At 40.4% G+C, this 26,404-nt stretch overlaps 1 protein-coding gene across 1 annotated transcript in view; it reads right to left on the reverse strand.

The window, feature by feature from the left end:
• Positions 1–225: 225 nt before the first annotated feature.
• sgip1a (SH3GL interacting endocytic adaptor 1a) overlaps positions 226–26,404 on the reverse strand; it is a 65,713-nt gene continuing 39,534 nt past the window's right edge. Inside the window, exons 7-23 of the mRNA XM_079677714.1 lie at positions 23,680–23,691; positions 22,112–22,133; positions 21,896–22,007; positions 20,485–20,573; positions 18,130–18,210; positions 17,486–17,560; positions 16,080–16,841; positions 15,001–15,122; positions 14,724–14,877; positions 8,898–8,957; positions 7,787–7,898; positions 7,093–7,248; positions 5,671–5,806; positions 5,338–5,540; positions 5,076–5,140; positions 4,485–4,649; positions 226–3,862 (exon numbers count right to left, since the gene is read on the reverse strand). Coding sequence (XP_079533840.1) covers positions 3,840–3,862; positions 4,485–4,649; positions 5,076–5,140; positions 5,338–5,540; positions 5,671–5,806; positions 7,093–7,248; positions 7,787–7,898; positions 8,898–8,957; positions 14,724–14,877; positions 15,001–15,122; positions 16,080–16,841; positions 17,486–17,560; positions 18,130–18,210; positions 20,485–20,573; positions 21,896–22,007; positions 22,112–22,133; positions 23,680–23,691 — 2,349 coding nt within the window. The 3' untranslated portion in view covers positions 226–3,839. The remainder of the gene's footprint in view (positions 3,863–4,484; positions 4,650–5,075; positions 5,141–5,337; positions 5,541–5,670; positions 5,807–7,092; positions 7,249–7,786; positions 7,899–8,897; positions 8,958–14,723; positions 14,878–15,000; positions 15,123–16,079; positions 16,842–17,485; positions 17,561–18,129; positions 18,211–20,484; positions 20,574–21,895; positions 22,008–22,111; positions 22,134–23,679; positions 23,692–26,404) is intronic.

Genomic DNA, 26,404 nt, shown 5'->3' on the forward strand with positions numbered 1-26,404 from the left:
TTTTGACTTGCTGGTCAAGCTAAATACACATTCAGGGGATCACTTAAGTCAGCAGGACTTATCATGTAGGGACCATGAACTTCTAGACAAACTTTGCAATCTAAACAAGTTGTTCTGATATTTTAGTCTGGACTAAAGTTGTTGTAAACAAAGCCGTCTCTAGGTGCTCCAATGTGTTTTTGTATCTATTCATAAGAAATACAAAATAATACAAATAGGCAGACATCCAGTTATATCTTTTATTGGTTTTGGAAAGAAGCAAACTAAGTTTCTCAGTTGATCTTAGCATTGTTATGTACTGTACAAACAGCTTGCACATGTGTTTGAGGTTAACGGTACAGAACCAAAAAGCATTCTGGCTTATAGCACACATAAACACACTCCCTGCTCTCTTCTCAACATTAATACAGGTAACCGACACTCAGCACAACACGTCATTTCAGTAATATCTATCATCATAGATGCCCCACCTTTCACTGCATGCTAGGCATGCAACAATGAATTACTGCAGGAAGAATTCACCACAGAGATGAAGAACTGGAAAAGACTGTTGAAAGTCTTTAACGAGATGAATTGTCTGGCAACCAACAGACAGAGTGAGTTTAGTACTGCAACACGACTTTCAAGTTGAAAGACATGTTGCCTGTAGTGTAGTGTTTCAAAACAAAAACAAATTCATGATGGGAGATGTGCGGTGGGTCTCTGTAGATACTGCTGTAGTGACTGTTGCACTGATGCTTCAAAATACACAGATAGTCACAGATTCCTGTCAGGCATGTGGATCCATCCAGTTCATTAGAGGAAGGACTGACATGACTGAGAGAAAAATGTTACTAACCCAATGTGGGAGCTAAATGGCACCAATCATCATCACCGTGCATCGATTGACTAAAATGCAACCAGAGAAAAATCTGAAAATACACAGTGCTATTTTAGACCGAGGCCAAACAGGAAAAAAACATTACATATTTTAACTGCACAGCCCAAAGGTGATGTTTTTATTAGCTAAAAAACTACATATATTTTAAAACTATGTCTGATTAAAGTACTCTATCATTTTAAAGGAATATTGACATGTTGCTTATAGTCCTTTTTTCTAAATCCAGCCTAACATGCTTGTACGACAGCTCTGGAAGGACCATGATTGGTTGCATTTAGCAGGATGCCGACACACAGTACAGTACGGAGCTCTTCGGCTACACTTCACACACACTTTTTGTTCTTCGTGTTGAGTGTCAGAGCATTCAGGAAGTTCAACATCATCAACACAGTGTTTATTACACATTAAACAATATAATATTTTTTACTTTGAACCGTTAAACCGTGAAAATATTCAGCTTATTCTCCTTAACAGAGGACTGACTGTCCGGGGTACACACACATAAAATACAAAAAAAAGCATTTTGGTCAACTTAACCTCACACCACAACCTCATTCAACTCATGTCATCTCACAGAGACCATTACGAATATGCAAAATAAAGCCATGGATTTAAGCGCTGGTTGGATGATCGGGGTTTTGCTCATGATATAATCAGGAGTTTGGGTATCACTGAGGGGAATGGAAACAGATCAGAACTGTGGTCAAAGTTAGGGAATAATTGAATAGGTATGTGGGAACTGTTGCATTTATACAAAACCATTTTCAGATGAATTTGGTTTAATACTAACACAAACAAGCTGGTCCCAGTTGACAAATCCTGTTCCAGAAGTGGCACCAGTCACCAAACCTCATCACTGCTCCAGACGAACACTCATTGCTTTTGTTATTATTGTCTCGGCCATATAAAAAGGAAAAGTTCAACATTTGGGAAATATGAGAATGTTAAGCTGGAGCCATGAGACGATTAGCTTAGCTTGGTTTAGCATAAAGACTGGACACAGGGAGAAACAGTTAGCTAGGCTCTATCAAATGTAAACCACAGAGTCTACAGAGTTAGCTTGAGCTAAATGCTAACTCTCTCTTTCACACAATTACAATGCTAAACTGGTGATGTTTAGCAGATATAATATTTACCAGTTTCCCCTTTTTAGTTTAGCATGTTAACATGCTAACATTAGCAAAGTTGCCCACATACAAAGTTCAGCTGCAAGGCTGACGGAAATGCCATTAGCTTTTTCATAAACCAAAAATAATGGACCAGTAGTATTTCACCAAAGTTAAGAAATGTCTAAAGGCAACATATTTAACATGTTTTTATCTTGTTAAACCTGTTAAATCGCTTATTTATGCTAAGCTTAACGTCACCTAGCTCCAGCCTCATGTTGAACAAACAAACATAAGTAGATCATCTTTTATAACTCTCGAAAAAGAAAGCAAGTATTTCCCCAAATGTCAAATTCATTGTTTAAAGGGTGGACCTCGCTAATGGGATAACTCTACATTAACACTGCTTTCACAAAGCATAACACAGCATCCAGGAAGATATTTATATTTTTCTTTAAATTACCCCCCCTCACCCATATATAGCTCAAATCTTCTGTTGAGTTAAAAAATTATATCTGAAATCAATTCAAAAATTATACCTTATACTGTACACAGGTTACCCAACTACACAGATAACAAAAAAAAGAGAAATATTTATACCTTTAAAGGTTCTGAGTCGTGTGATACCATTCAACTTCTATTCTTATACAGAATCACATGTTTTATACAACAAATCATCGTCATCAATAAATAAAAATAGAATGCTGTCATGTACTCTGGAGTCTATCACTGCTGCCCTGGGAACAACAGAAAGGCTATCGGACAATACGAGGAGAACACCAAACGCCCTTTAAGATATATATTATTGATTTAAAATGACACTTTATACACATCTTTTTTTCTGACGGAAAAACTGATTTTTCTTATTTTGCAACCAGTAAATTGATTGATCATTGCAGCTGCCTAACTAACTAAAAGCATCTCCACGTCTGTGTTTTCAGGCAAAAATAAAAATTAACAGTTTGATTGACTGATCAGTGCATTTATATAAAAAAAAAGGATGAGATCCAAAGTCATGTGACCCTGTAGTACCAGTAGGTGATGCATGAAAGATCTAGTTTTTGTAGTTACTTGATTCCGTTTCAAGCACTGACAAAAACATTTGTTTCCTCTAATTGCTCTTGACAACCTGTCGAGATGCACCCGCAGTTGCATTTACTTGCTGGCCAAACAGCTGCAGTCAGGGCGAGACAGTGAGGACAACTGTCTCAGGCGTCCATCTCAGACTCTGACAGGAGGATTATTTAAATAGCGGCTTTTTCTACCTATTAATGAAGTTGTATAGCTTTCTTCATATCGTCTTGGGCCCTGCTTCAACCTAAACTCGTCTAACTCTGGGGTGTTAGCCCTGTGTTAGAGGCTGAGGTGTGTCTCTGACTGCAAATATCTTATTTAAGGGTATTTTTAAGAGCCAAATCTTCCTGAACTCTGGACAACAAACAGCTTGTCACCCGGAGTTCAAATCTGGCTGAAACTCTTCTGTCAGGCAGCTGCAGTGAAACTTAAAAACAACACCACCACCACCACCACCACCACACATTGACCGCAGGAGGATGGAGACAGAGGCACAAACTTCAGAGGGAGGAAGAACCCAGGTGTCTCACTGCAGCAATACAGATGTTATGAAATGAATACAAACACAATAATTACATGACCTAAAACAGTTTCCACGATGCTATATGCAAGTTATACAATACTGCTGGGTAGGCTGCGGTTTGTCATGTGGGTTCAGTAAAGGTCAACGGGAAGTCTGGTCTGGTGTCGGTCTGGTGTCGGTCTGTCCTCTGTCCTCGGAGTCAGCCTCAGGCCACTTTCATTGCTTTGTTCAACAGTGCTGTTGTCAGGAGCATGGGTTAGTTGTCGGCAAGGTATTTTCCTGAAACGCAGGAAAGAAAGTTTAAGCTTTCACATTAAAGTCCGAGTGGATCTTTGACAGGAAATTGGTAACTGCAGAGAAGAGCTGCAACTATAAATACAAAAAATGAATTGATACAAATATTATAATTGGCTACTACAATTAATTCCAAATTGGCAGGACATTTTTTTTTTCCTCTTAAGAAGGGAGAATTCCTACATCACCAGATTTCCAATGGAGATGTCAAAACATTCACTTATAATATCAAAATAAATAATAATATTATCTACCCTTGAAGAAAGTATCCTATACTTCAAATTTGCAATTTAACGGAGAAAACAACATTTTTAAGCAAACATTTTAAATATAAATAAAATATTAAAAACAATTCATTTTAATTATAACGGATGAAAAATCTGACTAATATTCTTAGAAATAATTCATAATAATATTTGGCACCAAACAGTGGCAGTTATATGTCTAACTATATCATAAGAATAATTGACGAGATAAGCATGGTAAGCTATTCAAACTTCAGTGAAAGCTCATTAAAGTTGATCTAATGGATGAGTTGACATTAGTGACAATAATAATAATGACTGTTTGTTTTGGAAAACCTTTTGAGCTCAAACGCTGTACTGACCTGCGGCAAACCTCTTCTTGATGAGAGAGAAGCGGTACCCCGGCCCGGCCAGCTCGATGTCGCAGCCCGACAGGATGCTGCCCTCGCTGGTGAACTGCACCGCCAGGGGAGCCGGTTTACTGGGGCCCTCTGTTAGCTGGAAGCGTGCCAACAACGATCCCACACCTGAGGGAAGAGCGCCAAAAAGTCAGAAAATTGTAAATCAGGCAGTTTGGTGGAGTTGTTTTAGCACCATTTTTAGACACAAGGGGGCATTGTTGACGTTTGGCAGAGCTGAGAACCACAATTGGGCCCCATCTCTTCCTGAGGAGTATCATGTACTACACTTTATTCCTGCAACCTGCTTAGCTGCATGAATGACTCTTAATCAGGTTCTGAGTTCAAAAACCTGAACTTACATTTCCTGGGGCCTTTTATTTCTGTATTTCTTTCTTTAAACACATAGGGCTACCTCCAAATACTGATGCAATCCTTTCTCTGCTGATGCAATCTGATTTGCTGGATACAAAAATAAAAACAGGACTCTCACCTCAGGCAAAAAGGCTATTTTCTCTCTATCAATATTACTAAATGCTATCATTCTGTACGTACCTCCGTTTTCAGATTTCTGCGAGATTTCAGGAATTTTCCAAAGGATTCTTTTCTGCTCCGCGTTCCTGTCAAGGTTACAAGACGACAAAAAAACACATTAAAGATTTTGAGTTATTTATATTCAAACCATTTAAAAGTTTGCTTTCAACTACTTTCAAAACCTGGTGTAATTATTTCTGTGATATATACAGTTTATTATCTTACTGCATGCTGCCCGGTAATATTTACGATACTCAACAATATAATAAAGTTTAGGCTGTACCATGCAGCAGGGGGTAAGACAGCCTGTAGTTTTGACACCCCTCCATCGACAGGGACCAGGAACTGGACGTTGTTTAGGGCCATGGGCGTCGTCATGTTCTCCTTGTTGTATTTGTAGTCTATCCTCAGGTCAGTGCTGGCGGGCTCACATCTCCAGCTCACCGCTAGATTCAGAGGGATCGACTGCAGCCCCTCCGTTGACACCTGCACACGGAAAGCAAACATTTAGGGATACCAACAAAATGTTGCATCGTTTCGAAATTTCATTTAAGCAGCAACACAAGAAATCATTAAGCTTAGTGATATAGGTAGTCAAGATATTGGGTTACATCACCTGATACTTGAGCATGTCCACGTTGTAGTATGTCGCCTGAGGCTTCTGCTCTGCCACCTTCTTTAGATGGGATATCAGGTTTGGCATGTTCACCCAGAAGTCCTTGGCATCAGCCTTGGCTTGAGTGGTGGTGTCGCTGGTGGGGAGGCATGAGGAGAATTACTATCAAAACACATATGTACTGGTGATTTGTGTAACATGAAGAATTAGCTGTCTCTTTATGTGGATAATGTATGTGGCGCCTAGTGCCTTTGTTTTAAAGGGAGGTTTGACTCAAACTTAAATGTGCAGTAATGACTTGATGTTGCATTTCTTTTTCCACAATGAACCACAAGAGGGCCTTATTTACAAAGGTTTTACATACACTATTTAGCATTTAAGGTACTATAAAAGACATCTTGCTAAAAAGAGTGAAAGAAAATATTTTAAAAACAAGATGCTGTGAAATATTCTTTTTAAGGAATTATATGTAACAGCAATAGTTATTCCCCCATGAGGAAAAACATTGCTACCCATTACATGGTGATGTTTGGTTAGCTTGTAGATGATTCATGAGTTTGAATTGTAATGCGACGGTTGAGTTTTTCTGAAAATAGGAACTTCCCAATTCATCCCAAAGATGATCGATAAAACAAAACAACCCGATCTCTGTCCAGAGAAGTTAACTCACGATGACTCAAAGTACTGTCATCACAAGTGTCAGAAATGATCTAACGTTTACTCATCCCAGTTAACAACAACAACTCCTCCATATGGGATCATGAATATTTTAACAGCCATTTCTCAGATATTTTGCAGTTAAATCCATTGTTCCAAATACAGAATATGTGCATAATCACATCTGAAGTTTTAAGTTAAAAACACAATGAATATATTGTTGTATATATATATGGTTTTCTTGCAAATGTAATCTCCTTTTTCAGTTCCCCCTATTTTAGATCTTGATATGTTAATGTACTGTACAAATGAAGTTTGTTAAGTAGGATTTGTTGTGTAAAAAAACACTAATATGAGGATTATGAATAAAGTACAATGAATTGGAAAGAAATATAGCTTATGTGGAGTTTGAATATACTTATATTTGCACAGTTGACCCTATCAACTCATTATTTGAAGTTGTTTTGATTACATTATGCAACATGCTCTTTGAGCCTATCTCAGATGTTCTTTGGGTGAAATCAATATGTAATACAGATTACAAAATGCAGAGTGAGTATTTGATTTGGTTTTAAACAATGGTTTGGTTAAATTATAAACAGTTTTGAAAAATTAAAACATTAGTGGGAATTCCCAAGCATTCATACTTCAACCTCACATGTGAAGAGAATGCATTAAGAGTTATGTTCACTTCTTTGGAGTTAAAAACTGTATTTATGGTGCGTTTCTGAGAGTGAGGTGGTGAGTTCACAGCGTGGTCTTTACCAGCAGAGGAGCTGGGGGTTAGGCAGCACATGCTCCAGTCGGCTGTAGTTGGTTATGCTGAAGGTTAGCACGGCGGGGGACGGGTTATTGGCAAAGTGCCGCGTGATTCCCGCCGGAAACGACAAAACCATCTCACCTATGATCTTCACTACACACCTGAGGGGCAGAGGAAGACAAGGAGTGTGTTAGAAAGAGAGGAAGAGACAGAAACTCATACAGAGTAAATCATTGTTTTTTGATTCATTTGTTTTTCTTCCTTAAGTTTTAATTCTCCAAAAATGTCACAATGGGACAGTTTCAGTCAAAATTACACAGGCTGTAAAAAAAACAATAGTTTATAGAAATTATTTGTATTCCTCTCAACTTGCCTCAGAGCAATTTAAACAGAAACCCTGAGCATGTGCAGTGAGGTCTTAAAAAAATGCATTCATATCTGTTTAAATCTAAAGCATTGTGTGGTATGAATAGTTTCTAACTGTATAAATACTTTTTAGAAATATGAAACATGAAGGCAATTAATTACATTGACCAACTCAGGAATTATCATTCACTTCATAAGCAGAATTAACAAGCTCTTTTCCCGACAGCCACACACAGAAAAGGGCAGGGAAATGGCGATCTAGGTCAGAGCATCCCACTGTCCTCTCTGATGTCAGGATGTGCTGTAAATGTGAGCAGATATTTGTTGACCTACTTGCTTGGGTCAGCTCCTTTGAAGAAGGCGTTGACCGTCTCAGTGAACGCAGCAGCAACAGGAAGAGTGTCCTGAGCCCCCATGGTGAGAGGACTGGGCCCTCTAGAGCAGCCTGAGGGCAACACACACCCATGCACACACATGTTAAAATAGTCTGATTAAGGCAAGACACACTCAACCATTGTTCATAATTAGCAATCCAATTAACTGAATGAGTTGCTATTTACTGTCATTATCTGGTTGTTATAGCTAAAGTCAGAGCTACATGAAAAATCTATGTATTTTAGCTTCGACACATAAACATGTATGAATAAAATACATAAGCCAACAGGGGTCAACAGATTAAGAATAGATACATGTTCCAAATCCCCCAACCAGGACTCTACACTCTTCCTAACCAACAGTGTGCGGATTAAATGAAGAACAAAACACACTATGTGCAAACTACCGGGATGAAATGACACCTTAAAAGAGTTTGAAATGAGAACAAATGAGCGTTAGTAAGGTGGTATGAAAACAGCAGGTTAGGTATGAAGAGGATTGCCATTTTCTCTCTGCTCTTTGACTGTGAAGTTGTAGAGTCAAACAAAATTAATTCAAATAATTTATTATTATTTACACAGTACGTTTCACACAGACTTCTATTTGAGTGAGGTAGAAGGGAGATGAGAAAGGGAAGACAGAAGCAGACACAGAGAGAGAGATGTGCATGCTTTTTCAAGCATGCCGTTAAAGCTAAATTATTCTGACAAGATCAAAGAAGGTCAGAGAGCCCAAAGATCAGACCAACAACCAAAAGGACAATAGTGACGACAGAGAGATTAGTAAAGTACAGGAAGAACGATGACCTTTTTCGGAAATGAGAGGCAGTCAGCGCAGAGTAAAAAACGAGAATGAACAATGTCAGGAAGAGAAGTAAGATTGCAAGTTGACTGCATATGAGAGAGCCAGGAGATAGCATGGCATGGGCTAGGGGTGATGAAGGGATTGCAAAGGAGGAAGAGGAAGGAGAGGGAAGGGAGGAAGGAAAGAAAGGGGCAGGGCAGGGGGCGAAGCTTGCACAAATGAGCCTCAGAAGAATGTGTGCTGCCCTGGTGTAGAGAAAACTTACCTTCAAAGGTTAAATAAAACTTCCCTCTGTCAAACCATACAAGGGATGGCTGGTCATTCTCTGTGTGGGGTGGAGGGGTGGAGGAAGGAGGGGAGGTGGGGAGAGGAGGAGGGTGGAGGTAGAGGGATGGAAGGGAGGGTTGGGGTGAGAGGGGGGAGAGGAGAGAAGGACAGTAGCGTGAGTTTTTACATGGTAGGTCTATCACACGTCACAGCTGAGTGAAACGTGGGGGTGGAGGCCGGGGACCAGAACGAGGGGCAGACACAGAGCATGTGACATCACGGGTGGAGGTTTTCTGTGGGTGCATGCGTGAGGGTCAGGTGGGCACTGCTGTAGGCTGGCAGTGTTACGACTAAATACAGTAAGCCTATATCAGAGAAGAAGTCCAGGCTGTCGAAGGGGGAGGGGCAGCCAGGAGTGACAGTTTGGAGGTTGCAGGTTTCAGGAGCAGCAGCAAATGATCTCTCTTCTAGGAAGCACTCGATTGGCACTACTTTCTTCAGATTGTTCATATTGCGTTGATATATTTAGACTTGTCTCTCTGTGTCTGACTGTGCTCACATTTACCTCCAGCCCTCTATGATTATGAAACAAATGGAAGCAGACTGTTGTGTCTAAAAACGCCCTGCAGGGGGAAGCTATGAGGCTGAGACCGGAGAGCAGGGAGAGAGGATCTGTGGTGCACAGGGAGAGATGCTCCGTCCCAATGACAGGGGCTGCATCCTCCAGGGGACACGGACTGTGAAGGTGAAGTCTGACCTCACAGAGACCAAAACTAGCTTCAGTTAACAGATCAGTTCAAAGGACAGATACATTGCCCAATACTATCCCACTGCAGAGTATCATTAACTATTTGTCTGTTGGCAGATATAAGAAAAATACATTTTTGAGAGTTTAATACTAATGTCTACATTTCAAAAATGTGGCAGAATGCTCTACAGCTAACAATATCATATTTGGAGCAAAATTCATGAGTCATTGTGTAAATGTCTAATTTGACAAAACAGATATTTAAATTACTTCTTGCCGCTCTTAAAAATCTTTTTATTTCGTTTTTTTAAAAGCAAGCTGATGTATGGATGGATGTATTTGGTATATTCTTTCTACATAGGTACATCAGTCTGACATTTTTAGGAAAAGCCTACATTCAAAGAATTAAACTGCAAGACAAGCATGACTTTTCATAATCTGCATGAAAAGAATTCAGGGCCATAGGCATAACGTATTAAATATTAAAAACTGGTCTTACTGGTGTATTCAAAGCTACAGTATCTCTTGTGCAAACACCATTCCAATGATACAAATGAAAGAGTGCTACAGTATACAAAGGAATGGCCATTAGCCAGTACAGCATTATAATGTTTCTTTAATATAATTATGGTGGTAAACTCAGATTAGTTCCTCAATTTAGATTTGACAACGTTCAATTTAATACATATTGACACAAATGTGTATGGAAAGAAATATCTCAATATTAATATGTTCCGATCAGGATGTTCTGGTTCTACAAATTCAGACTGGGGGATCCAGGCCCTGAACTGGGATTCAAGTGCAGTGTGAGTGGAACTATTATGACCAGGGGTTGTCTTAAAATACGGCACGATTTCCCAAATAACAAAACAAAAAACCAGGACTCTTCTAAAGTTCAATGTGAGCCTGTACCTCGTATAAGAGCAGGCTTGTTCTAGTCCATACTATTGTTTCCATGCAGGTTCCCAGCGGTGAATGTGTGTTGTTGAGTGAGTGGACTAACAGAGTTGTTAGGTGATGAGAGCAGTTTGGTGCCTCACGAAGAAAACAAAAGGGCAGGTGTTCTGAGTGAGAGGGCGGGGCTTTTCAAGTTCTGTTTTTCTTTGGCTTGAGAGTGACATGTGTGACAGGTGGGCGTCAGGGGTCGAGTGTGGGGGTACACCGAGGCTTTAGTCCCGGTGAGGATTGGGTTGAACCTGAGGCTGTGTCATGCTACTCCAGCGGTAGAGAGGATGGCATGAATACCAAACAGCTGCTGCCTGTCTAATTTGACCTAATTCTCATGCCAGACTTCAAACGACTCTGAGAGCAGCAGCTCTGATCTGACAGTGTGTGTAAGAGTGAGTTTGAGTGTGTGTGTGTGTGTGTGTGTGTGTGTGTGTGTGTGTGTGTGTGTGTGTGTGTGTGTGTGTGTGTGTGTGTGTGTGTGTGTGTGTGTGTGTGTGTGTGTGTGTGTGTGTGTAAGAGAGAGAAAAACAGACAATATGGATCTCAAGGGCCCACATATAAGGAGCTCTTCAGACATGCTCACTGAACACCCAAACAGACTCCTGTGGTGCAGACTGAGAGTGAAGGTATGTGGAAGGGTCTGCAATGCACTCTAGACACACACACACACACACACACACACACACACACACACACACACACACACACACACACACACACACACACACACACACACACACACACACACACACACACACACACACACACACACACACACACACACACACACACACACACACACACACACACACACACACACACACACACACACACACACACACACACACACACACACACACACACACACACTGCTAGATCTGGACTTGGATTGTTTAGTCTGATGGCACTGGGGATATTTGTCTGTATTTGTAGCTGCAAAGTCAGGCTGAGATCCTCACCGCTGATTGGCTCACACACACACACACACACACACACACACACACACACACACACACACACACACACGTGTCGCCAACAGACAAGGTTGCCATAGTGACATGGCGAGACAGCCACTGGTGCACAGTCATAAAACAGAGAGAAAAGTCTCACGAGGGGGCAGATGGGCAAGGGGAAAGACACTCAAAAACTTTTTTGTAAAAACAATAACATAAGTTATGCAACAGATGCAGCTTTTTGTGTCCCAAAAGCTTTCAGTTTTTGGCAGATATCATCATGAACTAACAAGAGAGATATAAGTGAGAATGAAAAAGAGAGAAAGAGGTTACAACTCAATGATTGGCAAATGTGTGGAAGGGTATGAGTTGGAAGAAAAATGTAGAAAAATGGCAATATCTCTGAAACGCTATCATGTTTAAACAGAACAGAATGAGCATGTGACTTGTCCCTACATCTATGATCTAAACCTTAAGTACAGGGATGCAAACTCATCAGGTATGAAAAAGGTGACAAGGATCCGAGCCCCCGGCTCCCCCACCCCACGGAATATCGGCTTGAAAATTAGGAATAACAGAGGATTTTAGCAGTCAGAACAACTAAAGCAGCAGTGTTAATAATAACAGAAACGCCAAAGAGTCACATCTAATAGAAATATATAAAAACATGTATTTTAATTTTGTAGCAGTCAGTTTATAATTTTGGCAGCACTGTTGAGCATTTTGAAAATGTATTTTCATGCCTCTGTGCAGGGCTTAGTCTTTCTATCTTTATAGCCACATGGTGTAAAGTAACTAAGTTCATAAACTCAACAAGTACTATACTTGGGCACAATTTTGAGATACTTGTACTTTATTTAAGTATTTCAATGTTTTGCTACTTTGTTCTTCTACTCCACTACAGTTCAGAGGTACACCTGAACGGCCCGTTCTAACAGCTGTTTACCAGCGGTCCAGTCTGTGCCACAGTGAAGTAATAAGGTTTCCTGATAAAGCCGTGGAGAGTATGTGCTGCAGGGAGGTGGATGCACAACGCACCCAGGAACGAACGCTAGCTCCGGTCCTTTTTACTGTGGACTCGATGTCCTGACAGGCTGGTATTTGTGCAACCTGCACAAACACAACACTGCACCATGATTACAAATGGTGAAATACAATGTAAAACTACCGAAAAATACCAGCTCCTTAAAACACAACCGCTCAACTCAACGCAACTACTAACTATACCCGCGGTCAGAGAGCGGAGATGTGTCCCCTGTGTGATGTAATATGACGCGTTTGACGTATGACCTTAAAAAAAAGCCGTTTTTAAAAGCAGAGCTCAAAATTGCTCCTTTCCCTCTGAATTCCGGCCCTTATGTCTCGTAAAACATATAAAATCCTGCATTCACTTTTTTAATTGTAATTTTCAAGCAAGTTTAAGCATAAATGTAGAAAAAATAAAAACCTGCAAGATGCTGTTTAATATTAACGAACGCACCCGTAGGTAATGTAGCTGCTGAAGCTAGACCATCATCTCGGAGCAGCAGAGCCTTATTATACATCCATGAGCAGAGCCGACAGGCAGGAAGACTCGAGCACACAGCTCGCACTTCATTATAATATATAAAAGAAGAACACCATGCGTGTCATGATGGCACATAACAGCTCACGACCGCAGATTACTCCGGGTCCCAGACCCCCCATACCCCAAAAATATTTTTATTGCAGATCTACATGAATCACACACAAACGACCTATTTTGGATTCAAAACGGCGAATTTCGCCGAAAGGTGACAAGTTTGCATCACTGTAAGTAGACTAGTCAAATCAGTAGGTATACGGATAATGACACATAGATGTTATTTTTATAAAACTCTTCTACATCAAAACAGGCTTTATAAAACTATGCATGTGAGAACGTGGGAAAAAGACCCAAAAAGGAGAATGTGTCAGTGTCCTTATACCGTCACCTTTTGACTGACATTAATTGAGAAACACCAAAACTGAGAAGCACCAAAACACTCGTTGATAGACCCTTTACCCTTCTACGTCAAGTGCACACTGGGTAAAGAGCATCAAATAGATTCTCCCCCAACCCGTCCCCTTTCCTCTCTCTGAGGGGATCTTTACTATACCTGCAAACGAATCAAAGTGTCTCTCAAAGGTGGGTAGTTTGTCTACATAAGCATCATCTTCTGACAAGCCAAAGGACAAATAAAGAGACGAACAAACGGCAAAACAAAAATACAGAGAGAAAATCAAACCAAGGAAAAAATTACAAAATGTAGAAAATCTGAAAAGCAGTGCACACAAACAATTAATTATGTAGAAAACAAACAAAAGGAATAAGCATATTAAACACAAAGAGAGGGAAATGTCTAAATGAAATGAAACTTAAACTGTAATACAGTCAGTTTAAAATTGTAACTGTTCTGGTGACGTTTACTCCATCAGCTGTGTGGTCTACCAACAAAACCACAATGGATACATTATATTTACATGTAGGGCCATAAAAGAGACTGCTGATAACTGAGCAGCATGTGTGTTACAGTCTGAATGTACTTAAGCTGTTTACTAATCCTTTGTCCGCCCAATCAGTTATGAAAAAAGCAACCTCCAAAAAGGGACTATATTCCTTTTCATATAACTGTTGCTGCCTCCAGATTGTTAATTGATTTAATCTTTTATGACTCAGCCGTGTTAATCTGCCCTAATTTACATCAACAACTCTGCACTGCAATGTCCTACAATCCCAAAATATAAAAAGGTAGATCAATGAGTGTGAAATTGTGTTAAACCATCGATTCCTATAATAAAGGTTTATCGAGACTTACAAACAAATTGTTACACCACCCACTCACAATGCTCTTGTAATCTTATTTAAATAAATAGGATATTTTTTTTTACATTTATACCAATTTATCTCCAGATAGTAACAGCTGTCATGCATGGGTTATGCCCAGTATAACTGAATATATCATTCAGTGGATCATAAATGCCAGGAAGCTGTCACCATTTCCAGAAGGAAAAAAATAAATAAATACAAAACTACACTCATTCCACACAAACAAGGAAGGAAAGGGCCGTTGCATAAAATCAATAATGAACTTTTAATAAAAGACATGGAAGAGTTAAATTCAGCTATCACAGGCGTCAGAAGACCGCAGACAGTGACCGCTGAGGGAGCACACACCTGACACGGACACGGAGAGCTCTTTACTGACGGTGGGGGTGGTGGCGGCACTCATGGAGTTGGTGGAAGAGATGGAGGAGGTGCTCTCGGCCCGCGCCAATGGGGCGGCAGGAGGGGGGCTGGCAGAGTGGACCGGCGGGCTGAATGGACCACTCTGAAGGGAGAAAAAGACCGTAGGAGAAAGACAGATTAAAATACATTTATGTTAATCTTACCTGTACCAAAACACTACGTCAACTACAGTAGAAGTGAACATATGATCAACTGCAACACCTACTGCATCTCCTATAGTGGGTTTCCCCGGAGGAAGTTTGGGCCGTGAAGAGGGGCGAGGTGGAGGTGGTGGGGGGGTTGGGTTGACTGACGATGGAGTGGAAGGTCGCACCGGAGAAGAGGAACCTGCAAAACAGAGCAGAGACACATAGAGATGTATTTATAAACCCTACTGTTCTTTTTAGACGCTTCAACATGGCGGAACCAGTGGAGTACAAATGCTAAATAAATGCTGGGTTGACAGAACCTTTATTACACAGATTATTTGGAAATATTTCTTCATGCATACAATGTGATGAAAGAGCATAGCAAAGATACAGACTACGTTTTTATAATATTGTTTAAGAACAGTCAACCTCCTATTTTAGCTGCCTTGAGTATCTGTTCCCTCTCACAATTGACTTTTCCTAAAGCTGCAAACAGACAAAATACATTCTATATGGCTTTCTTTCGAAACACTGGCCAAACTATGATAAATAATTCCACCTGTTTTTAGATATCTTTCTCACACAATTACGTATAATTAAAATGTACCAGAGAAAACATTTTCTATCCTGCATAATGGACGGTTTAAATGTTCATAACATTAGTCAGCCACTCTAACAGAGTTACTGTATGTGAAAAAACTAAAAAAGAAATCCACCAGAGTGAAGTCCCATTAAATATGAGTAAGTCAGAATAACAACCTATGCTATGAGAACATCCAACCCCATCAAAACATAACCTCTTTTCGAGGGATAAATACAATTGCATATTTACTTTTCAGTTTAACAACAAAGCAATACTGCAATCAGCTGAAGGCAAACTCAAAGATGGTGTAATGCTGGTGATACAATCCCTTCTTAACACCAGTCAAAACATCTCTACCTGACTTTATTTGTAGGTACTGTATGGATGGTAATTGATAATAATTGTCACATGGCTGATGCTGACAAAGAAATTCACCATGTGCTGTCATAATTCCAGTTTTATATGTGTCTCTCAAACAAAGTTGTTAATATCTAGGTGTGATTTACTTACACAAGCTCCAAATGAACTGTCCTCCATAAACATATATTCTAGTTTGAATCATTGACTGCTCACCGCTATTCGTGCCGCCAGCTCCAGATGTGGGACCCGGTGATGAAACCACTGCCCGATATGTGGGGGGAGGAGGTGGGGGAGGCGTACTCCGACTCCCCTGGTTAGCCTCGGTGGGCGAGGGGAGAGTTTGCCCTCCGTCCTCTTTGGGTTGGGTGACTTCTGTGTTCTCGGCCTGTTCCTCTTGAGACAGGACAAGCGACGGTGGGACAGAGCACGCTGCAGGCTGCTCAGTGGGAGGAGTCACGGCTGGAGGGGTGCTAGCTCTGGGAGCAGGGGCTGGTGGGACGCTGGGGGGCGAGTCCAGAGGAGGGGGAGAGGAAGCGGGAGGGGAGGCAATGTCTTTCGGCGGTGCAGGGGGTGGAGAGGTGGCGAGCGTGGGAGGAATCCTGTCTTCAGGTGTGGGAGGACCTGAGCGGACAGGAAGTGCAGCTGGCTCCTCTGTGGGAGGCGGGGAGATTGGGGGAGGGGGTACAGGTTCGTCTTTTGGGGGAGGGGATGCTGGAAGAGGTGGTGCGGGGTCTTCTGGAGGAAGTGGTGATGCCGGTAAAGGTGGGGCAGGAGATTCAGGTGGAGGCGGGGAGGCTGGTTGAGGAGGCGCTGCTTCTTCTGGGAGAGGCCGCTGCTCACTTGATTCTAAACTAAAGCTGACCCACGAGTCACTCGTTTCCTCGCCAGCAGACGAAGGCTGCTCTGGTCCAAAGATGTTGTCTAAGTCCGCTATAGAGGGCTTTCTGGTGGGGGCGTCGGCTTCTATGGACACTTCTGAAACACAGACAACCAGTGACCAATCAAAGGGTTTGTAGAGGACCTTGGCAAGTTTACACAAAAACATATAACATGACAGACAGGGAAAAGTCGAGCCAGACGTTTAAAGAGAAAGAAGCCACTGAGATGATGTCGAATGTTAGCTTTATCCTGCAGTGACAGTGTAGCCATGAAACTAACAAAGTGGTGTATTTTTTTTAATAGCAATTAGGTTTGTACTAGTTTATGTTTTTGTAAGGGTAATGGTTTGTATAATCATAATCTTATTGTGTGATCGCAATGCGTTGGTTTGTATGGGTCACATGGATATGGGCGGCACTCATTCGGATTATAATCACCTGTTGTGTGAGGAGTGTGTGAAAGTGTCGCTGTATTTTTTGTTGACCACAAACACAACGATTGTTTTGGTTATTAATACAATTTCATTGTTCCCGTTTTAATATGTTGATGATCTAATTTTTTTCATTGAATAAAAAAGAAATGTCACCACATTTTGATCTCACCAATTCATTTTTGGATAGCGCGTCAGACAAGTTCAACCAGGCCCGATCTCAGCCTCTCAGCGACTTTGTATGTTTCCTGAAGTTGCCAAAGACAGTGTGATAGCCTAGATGGCAGAAATAGATAAGAAAACCTCTTACCAGCATCATCTGCAGGGGGAGGGCCAGTTGATGGGGCGGGGGGCGGGACAATCTTGGGTGGAAGTGGAGGTGGAGCTGTAAAGCAAATATAAATGTAACAATGATTACTCCCGTTAACCAGTTAAGCCCCGCGGGCGGGGGCAAAACAGAAGATCACTGTCTAGACATGCTTGGATGAAGTGAATTCAATATACGGTGGGCTGCATACAACGACTTATTCTTCAAATGAGAAGTAACATTCCTTAAAAAGTTGGACCCATAGATGAAAGGCCTTACCACACCTGAAAAACAAATCCCAATAGTATTTCACCATGCAGCACAGCACATTCATTCACCACCATGCCAAATGCAAGGAGAAGCCAGTGAGGTAGGATGGGTGCAGTATGGGAGACGGGCACTGAACTTTCCCATAATAATTAAAAAACAACTCTAAATCTATTGGTTGTGAAATGGCTGATGAAATGACCCAAGTTAGAGCTGGCATTTTGTATGAGAATGAGAAGCAGCGTGTTATTGATCGGTCAGTGTGCAGCTTTGTTTGTTAGTCGGATGATGATCATGAAGTGAGCTGATGGATCTGAGCAGTCATTCCAGGGAGGAGAAGAAGAAGTGCAACACATTACGCACGTAATTATAAAACTTACTTCCTGTCGGGAAGGATCTTGTCAAAGAGGATTCAGGCTCTGACAGAGGAATCCCCCACGCATCGGACTCAAACACACCCACTGAGTTCAGGAGGGGACAGAACAGGACGAGTCAGGGGCATTAGAGCCAAAACATTTAAAGGGCGTCTAATGCTGCGAAGCTTATGAGACTTAAGTAAGAGGTGAAACAAGATCAGCATGTCAATAAAATATTTCGAAACAGATTATCAGCCTCGGGCACAAACTGTACATAGGATGTGTTGTAACAGCAGAACATCTAAAATACATTTTCATTTATAACTGAAGCAGAATGAAGGATTGCAATTTCATGGCCATGGTGACTTCAGCACTAAATGTGTCTCAATACATGTTTACAACCTTATTCACTAGAACTGATTCTGAAGGCTAAATTCTAAATGATATACTTAAGCAATAGCTAAGGGGCGTGGTTCGGCCCGACGCGAAACGGTTACCAAGTGTGGCAATATGAAAGAAAAATACACACTCTAATTTAAATAGTTTTTATTAGTAAATAATGATGTTCAAAATAAAATAGTCCCTCCGTTGCCTTCTGCACAAAACATAGTGCAAGGTGGTTGCTATGCAACAACACTAACAGCAAGCGAACATATTAGACAGAGAGCGTTGATCCATTATTTGGCTGTTTATTTACATTAATGTGTATGTTGCTGTTTATTGTGCAGCCACTGAAAAACTGTCCAGCATCAGTAGCATGGCTTACGTGGTCACTTGTATAGGTTGAGGTTGTTCGAGGCTGTTGCTTGGCGTGGCGAGAATATTGCTCCACTTTCTCCGGTCCCCGAGATTGGGCTTCCAGTAGCTCTGGAGAGAGCTTTCGCACCTGTGGCCACTAACGGTCATAATTTCTCTGCTTTGTTTCAAGACCCGCATCAGAAAGCTTTTGAATGGTGCTACTTTTCCAGTTGGTCTACCTGCTCTTCACGTAGCTCTGCATGTTGTAGTTTAGGTGCTTTTTTTTCTGGAGATAGGAACTGCTCAATCCACTCCTACATACTATAGTAAGACCCCCCCGGAGGTCGAAGTTAATCTTAAATGTTTCCATTTTAAGCTTTGTAAGTTTGTTTCGTAACGGAAGAAATTAAAATATATTTATAAAACTGACAAGTCAAATCAAGCAATCTGATTGGTCGATAGCGTTTTTGCGGACCTCTTTGATTACAGATTTGAAAACATCGTTGCTTGCTTTAAAAGTAGCACAATTCATTATGTTAAACCTTCAAAAGTATCTAGATATCCCTGCCCTAATGCCAAAGGAACTGCACACTGAATATGTTTTGCCGTTTGATGTCTATGTCTGGACCGATGCGTCAAAAAGGAGGGCTTCTGCCCAGCTTCTGCCCCGTTACTTCTCCGCTGCTTTCTTGTTCCAGTATGAAAAGCAAACTGCAGGCAGTTTGATTTTCAGCCCAACGGTATACTGTTTTTCTCAGACGCGGAGGGATACTGACTTGTTGTGAAAAGTAATTTACAATTCTACCCGTGGTATACGCTCAGTATATCACTGCTAAGAACCAATCAGATTGCTTGATTTTACTTGTCCGTTTTATAAAGAACAACATTTGCTACACATCTGTCCTAGTCTAAATGTTTTGATAGATTTTTTTTCATTGACTATACTATCTTAGCCCTGGCATGCCATGAGAGCCTAATTTTTCTTAAGGCTTTTTTTACATTTAGCATTTGCCAGCAATAACAAAATAGCTTAACACCCTTTTTCTGGTCGTATAAAATCCAAATATTGCAAGCTTATACATGAATACATTGGTTTAAGCAACCTGCACCTGAGCCTTACAATTGAGTGCAAACTAATGTTTACCCCAACTAAATAATAATTTATATCACGCATGCCTACACTTGGATGTTGCCTGACTTGCAGTTGCATAACAGCTAAGAACTCTCTCAGAGTCTAACTCCAACTGGATTGGCTGATAGAGGGTGACAGTGGAGTCTGCATATTAACAAATGCACCGTGAACATTAACATGACTGGTGCCAATTTCAACTTTGACCCGAATGATGACAGATTGAGTAAATCCACAACTGCTTTGTAAGACTGAGGGAAGAACAGCAGTGTTAGAGAAATTGGTGTGGGAGGGGGGGGTATCTGCTTTGACAGCTGAGCAGGGCTTATCTGGCACTCTTGAGACAATAAATGTGTGCTCAGAAAGATATTTTCATTGTGTCACAGTTTGAGAAAAACAACAACACTGGAAACAACTGTCAACACAGACATATTCTAACAACGGACACAAAGACGTAAACAGAATAAATAGACAAAGACACGGATTGACAAATAACCATGGAGGAGGGTTACCTTCAGTTTTTTTTGATTCTCCAAAGGCTGTATCCAAGGGAGGCCCAAATAAGGCTGTGGTGTCTTCAGAGAACGGTGTCTGTTGACTGCTGCAACACACACACGACATTAGGAGAGCAATTATTGTAAAGAAGGACATTTTAGGAATGAGCAGCAAGTATAGCTTACGTGATCTGATCATGGTACAGGTAGAAAGCATCTTAACACATCAGTATCCCTAGATATACACCTTTTTAAAATCTGCTGAATTTGATCTTGCTTTCACAAATGTATTATGAATTCATTTGGACAATTCTTAACGTGTGGAACCATAAACTACAGCTATTGCAAAAGCTCGCAATGGCATGATAAAATAAATAAATATCTTCAATATTTACTACAATTACAAATCATTTTTATTAGTTATTACAGGTTCATTATAAGGGCTGTGCTGTGACAAAACCATGCAGTGTAGAGTAGAACAATGTTCTGTAGTAATGTAGAGTGATACAGGAGGAATATCTAAACATGCAGCTGGACCATGGCTAACGGCACTCAACAGACAACAGCCTCATGTGGACAGTAAAGTCTGGCATCAAACAAACCACAGAAACACATGTAGAGGAAGACTATGATCACCACCATGAACACAAACAGTTATACTAGAAGAACATGCGCTTATGTCCCCGCAGCACACAAAGCAGCACAGTGTTGTTTGGTAGATAAACACAGTGACAGTTCTGTGGATGCACTGAAGCCTCAAGAGGGCCTCCGACAAAACAAACAGTGTTTGTCCCAGACATCTTATATTTTTGTGGGAAGGCAAAGGTTCGGCGAAATCTAAAACAAAATCGGGGTGTGTTTTTATGCCATTATGTTAGAACTAACGCATAAGATAATCTCTCGGCCTTTAGTTAAGACAAGGGTATTACCTAATGTTGTTCCCTTCTTTCTATGGTAGCATGAATTTATTACATGTAGCACACTGTTGTGTGCTACATGTAATATATTTGGAATAATAATAATAGATTTATTTTGTTAGCGCTTTCACAGGTGCTCAAAGACGCTTTGCAGATATAGCGAAAAGAAAAGAACAACAAATAAATATAGTTAAAGTTAAAGTCACACAGTAATGAAGACAAATAAATGATGACATGACATAACTACTGTAACCTGCCAGGAATATCCCCACTAACATCACCTCCATTAGCTTGTACACTGCAGATATACTGCACATCTTTACAATAAAGGTTCATCTTTTAACAGCACAGAACAGTAAAATGAAGCCGGGTTAATCTCTGAATTTAGCACACACTTTAACAGTTTTTAATATTCTTAAAATAGGTAGGATTAATAGGTACCTCATAAAACCCCTTTTCACAAATTCTAAGGGAAATAGGTGTCTGTTGTCAGAGAAGAGTGAGGGTCATACCTGGGGGGTTGTGGTGCTGGAGCTGGTGTTGGGGCCACAGTGGGTAGAGTTGGGGACACAGTGGGTAAAGTAGGGATGATGCGCCTCGGTCTGGCAATCTCTTCCCCTGGAACTACAATTAAATATGTTTACCACATGTGTTCTCGATCACATTCTCTGTAATTCACCATATTTAAATATGTACGTGTCCTAAGGTGCAACAAGATTGATACTTACTGGATGTGTTCCTTTTCAAACCCTGAAACATGAACAAATTACAGTAAAATGTAAAAAATAAAGACACAAAATAGCAACAGTCACGCACAAGTACAACGTTGTAATAATTCCAACAATACAACTGTCTTTAATGAAACTAGAATCAGCATCCTACATAGCCCCATTTAAGCAAAGAACACTGCAAATTCACAGAAAACATAACACGTAGTTGAATGGCAGATCAAAGACACATTTATTTTTGATATAAAAAGCCACATAGGTTTTAAAAGAACATTGATGTAGGTTCTACAGTGTTGAAGGTCAGAGAGGAAACTACAGCCTCAGGTTTACTTAATCTGATGAGACTACCTGACCAGCTACATAGGCATCACACACACACACACACACACACACACACACACACACACACACACACACACACACACACACACACACACACACACACACACACACACACACACACACACACACACACACACACACACACACACACACACACACACACACACACACACACACACACACACACACACACAGTTGTTCTAAAGCAATAACTTAGACTTTATTAGACAGCAGAGAAATAAGAAGAAATAAAGGGTACGTACAATAAAGGTTATCATCTTGACACAAAAAACAGGGACACTGTAGCACTTGGCCGACATGCTTTATAAAGTGATTATTTGAACACTGTATATTCAGTGAAATATGGCACAGCGAGTGCTTACAAATCACATCCGTTACATCATACGGATAAGGAAAGATATCTATTAGCTATAAGAGATGCAGTTTAAATTAAAGAGACCAAGGTATTCCAGTAATAATAACATTGTTACATTAGAAAATGGCAACTGCTGCTTGCAGTCAGCCAACTGTGCTGTAAGCAGTGATTTGAGGTGTCAGAGCCACAAATAAATATTGGAAAGCTTTCAAAACATGCTTTGAAGTCTTAAAAAGCCACCCCTGGTACTAGAGAAGGCGTGAGCCTGATAAAGTTCAAATGTGAGAAAGTAAAAAAAGGAACGAGTACTGTTGTTGGAGAGGCAACAGCACCATCATATTGCCTCTCCAGCTGAGATCTTAAACACCCTCGTCTTTAGGTTTGTATGAATTCACCATGTGAGGAACACAAGAGGCCAAGAAAGGCAGATTGCAGATAAGGGCAGAGAGGAGGAGAGACAGCAGCAGATGAGAGAAGAAGACACGACGATGGGGAGTGACTGAAGTAAGACATCAAAGGGTCCAACTGTCAAAAGTGCAAATGTTCTCCCACTACAGAGACCTCGCAAGAAATTATTCAAGATCAAAACAAGCACACTACTGATCTTGAGAATCTAGGAGTATTTCTTTTTTGGTGTAAATATGTATTTATTTACCGTATATACCTTTAAATATTAATGTCAAAACAAATGAGTTGACAGTTTTGACCCACGCCTCAGCCACTGAACCCATCTACGAATGTCCTGTCTTATTTAATCGAATCTAAGAACAGGGTGAGGAGCAGAAGTGTACGGGAAGTATGTGACATTATTTGTATCTAACCCCAGGGAGCGGTGGAAAAGGACACTTACCGGGCTACGTCTCTGTGACCAGCAAAAAGGAAGAGAGAAGAGACACCTGGTCAGAGAGTGACAAATCAGTAAAGCACACATCATATGACGAAAAGAGTAGGGGCCTGGTCGCACAGATTGGGGGATAAGATGCAGAATTACAGAAACATCTTATTGCAGCAGAACTGAACTGTTTGGTAATCGGGTTAAGACCTGATCCTTACTTCGCAAAATCTTAAATAACCTCTCTCCTACTTCCACTTTTTTCCCAGGTACTGTTTCACCATGATAATATTTTTCACTTTTTTTTTTTAAATATCCCTTTAAAAAGGATCTTTGTATTTCTTGCAGATGTTCTCAACTCACCTGTCTTGAAGTTAAGTGCTATTTATCGTATTTGCTTGTTAGGTGTTACTGTAGGGTAACATACAGAACAGATGATGAGCCATATTGGATTGAGTATTTAAGATGTTCCAACATGAAATAAAGCAAGTTATGAATTGCTTATTTAATACCAAATTGGGAAAAATTATACCTCAGATTAAGTCTTAAGTCTTAACTTAAGACTTAAGATAGGAGGTATCTGTAATCGCCCCAGGACGATAAAATGTCCATAGGATTTGTGAGCATAAATGCAGGTAGTTAAATAAGTCCTGGATAATACGGGTATAAAGAATAGCCAAGTCTGAACTTAAACTCATCTGTGTGTTTATGTTTATGCTGTCATCTTTTTTGTCTGTTTATGGTGAGAAAAAACAAAGGGTAAAGATTCAAGGCCTTCAGATAAATTGTGGTTTTTGCCTGAATTTTCAATGTCATCTGTGAACCTGCTGTTACTGAATATTATCCAAATGCTCTCTAATTTCTATCTTCATCTCTATCCTTGTTCCTTTTTATGATCATGTTTTTGTTTAAACCAATGTCATTTTTGCCGTTTAATCCTTTTAAGTTTCTTTTCATTTTCTCTTCTCTCCCATCTGCCCCTCTTTGGTCTCTTTGATTGAAATCTCTCCATCTGCCTGCGTCACCTCCGTCGCATCCACCCTCTCTCCCCTCCATCTCTTACTCTTGTTCCAGTTGTGCAGTGAGCCATGAGTGATTAAAGTGATGCAACAAAGGGGTGGGACTGGCTGGTGGAAGGGATTCAATTCATTGGGTAAACTGATGCAGGACACTGCGCAACTCTATTCGTCATAACCAATCATTATCTCCCTGCCGTAAGCAAACAGGAAGAACAACAGGAAGTGTTCAGAGTTAAACACAGTGACCTTTGAGCCCGCCAGGGAATCACATTGGTCTCTGCACACAGATAGTTTTTTACAAATGTGTGATATATTTGAAATCATAAGAGCATATTATTTGTCCTGGTTATTTAAAAAAAAAAATATATATATATATATATATATATATGTTGCATCTCTGTTTTTGGTGCTGGAGATATAACACATTTTGTAACTGAGGCAGGTCATATCTGAACAGTGTAGTCTTGGCTGTAAAGTGACCGACCTCACCTAAGGGGAATCTTTGTCGAAACATAGAGCAGGCTACAGCAATGGCACATATTATACAATATGACAAATTCATTATAAAAATAGGATGTTTGTCCTCAAGTTCAAGCCTTTGTTGTTAAAATGCTGGCACAAAACAAAACAGAGGAGAATTATATGTGAAAACACGATATATATTTTTTGTTTCTATCCTCTTAACTCCATCCCTGACCTTTTCCTCGCCTACTCTACTGCTTGTAGTTGTGACATTTGGAATGTAAAAAACTCAAACTTGACTCTAGGACCAATTAAAATCTGATGTAAGACATCTTAGTCAGTGGAAAAAACATTGCTCGAGGCAAAAAAAAAATCAGCACGTGCCATGAGAATGCTGAGCAGTCGAACACATGCACATGCATTAATGTGCCTATAAATAACACTACATTGACACACACTCACACCAATAATAAAGCCTTAAGTTATTACTAACTGGTCCTTTGTAGTTCTATTTTTGGCAACACACATGAGCAAAAACTCAACATAGTAGAATCTATCAACAAGAAAAACACACACACAACAGCATGCAAGGCAAAATGCTTACCGGACTCTTCTACAAAGGTTTGCATTATTAGAGGCAGCAAAAGAATGAGAAACAAAAGAGAAATAAAAAAAGGGAGGGCATTCAGAATGTAGACAGCCATCAACATCAACTGCAATCATTAATACAGACAGATGAATCTGGCGTAGTAGTATGTACTCATCACACCACCTACACATTCCCCAGTATTCCTCATACCATGATGTGAACAGCTAATCCTGGCCTAGGTTTGCTGTGAAATAAGCTGTTAACCTGCATCATCATGTCCCTCTTTCCAGCCTGTGTGTATATATGCATAATTCATGTAGAATATGCAAAATATTTCCATATGAACTAAGCTCATTCAGTCCAATAAATATAAAACTAAGTTTCTAGGTATGTCCAACACTTCGAATCTGTCTGCTTGTCATTTTTGACATATTGATACATGCAGAAACCCAACGTCAAGAGGGAATCTCAATGATATTCAAATGGGCTGTTTTGAAGTTTAGGTCTTACTTTGAAAATAACAGCCAAGACCTAAATGTTTTAGTCTGGGATAAAAGTTCTCCTGGATCACTTCAAGGAAAAGGAAGTAAAAGGAAACAAGCAGAAAGAAGCAGTTTGCTTTTGGAGGCCTGTTTACATTTGGCCTGTCTTCCTCTTTTGATTGGGACATGTT

The sequence above is a fragment of the Notothenia rossii genome (assembly GCF_949606895.1).
Source record: "Notothenia rossii genome assembly, chromosome: 1".
In the NCBI taxonomy this organism is placed as follows: domain Eukaryota; kingdom Metazoa; phylum Chordata; class Actinopteri; order Perciformes; family Nototheniidae; genus Notothenia; species Notothenia rossii.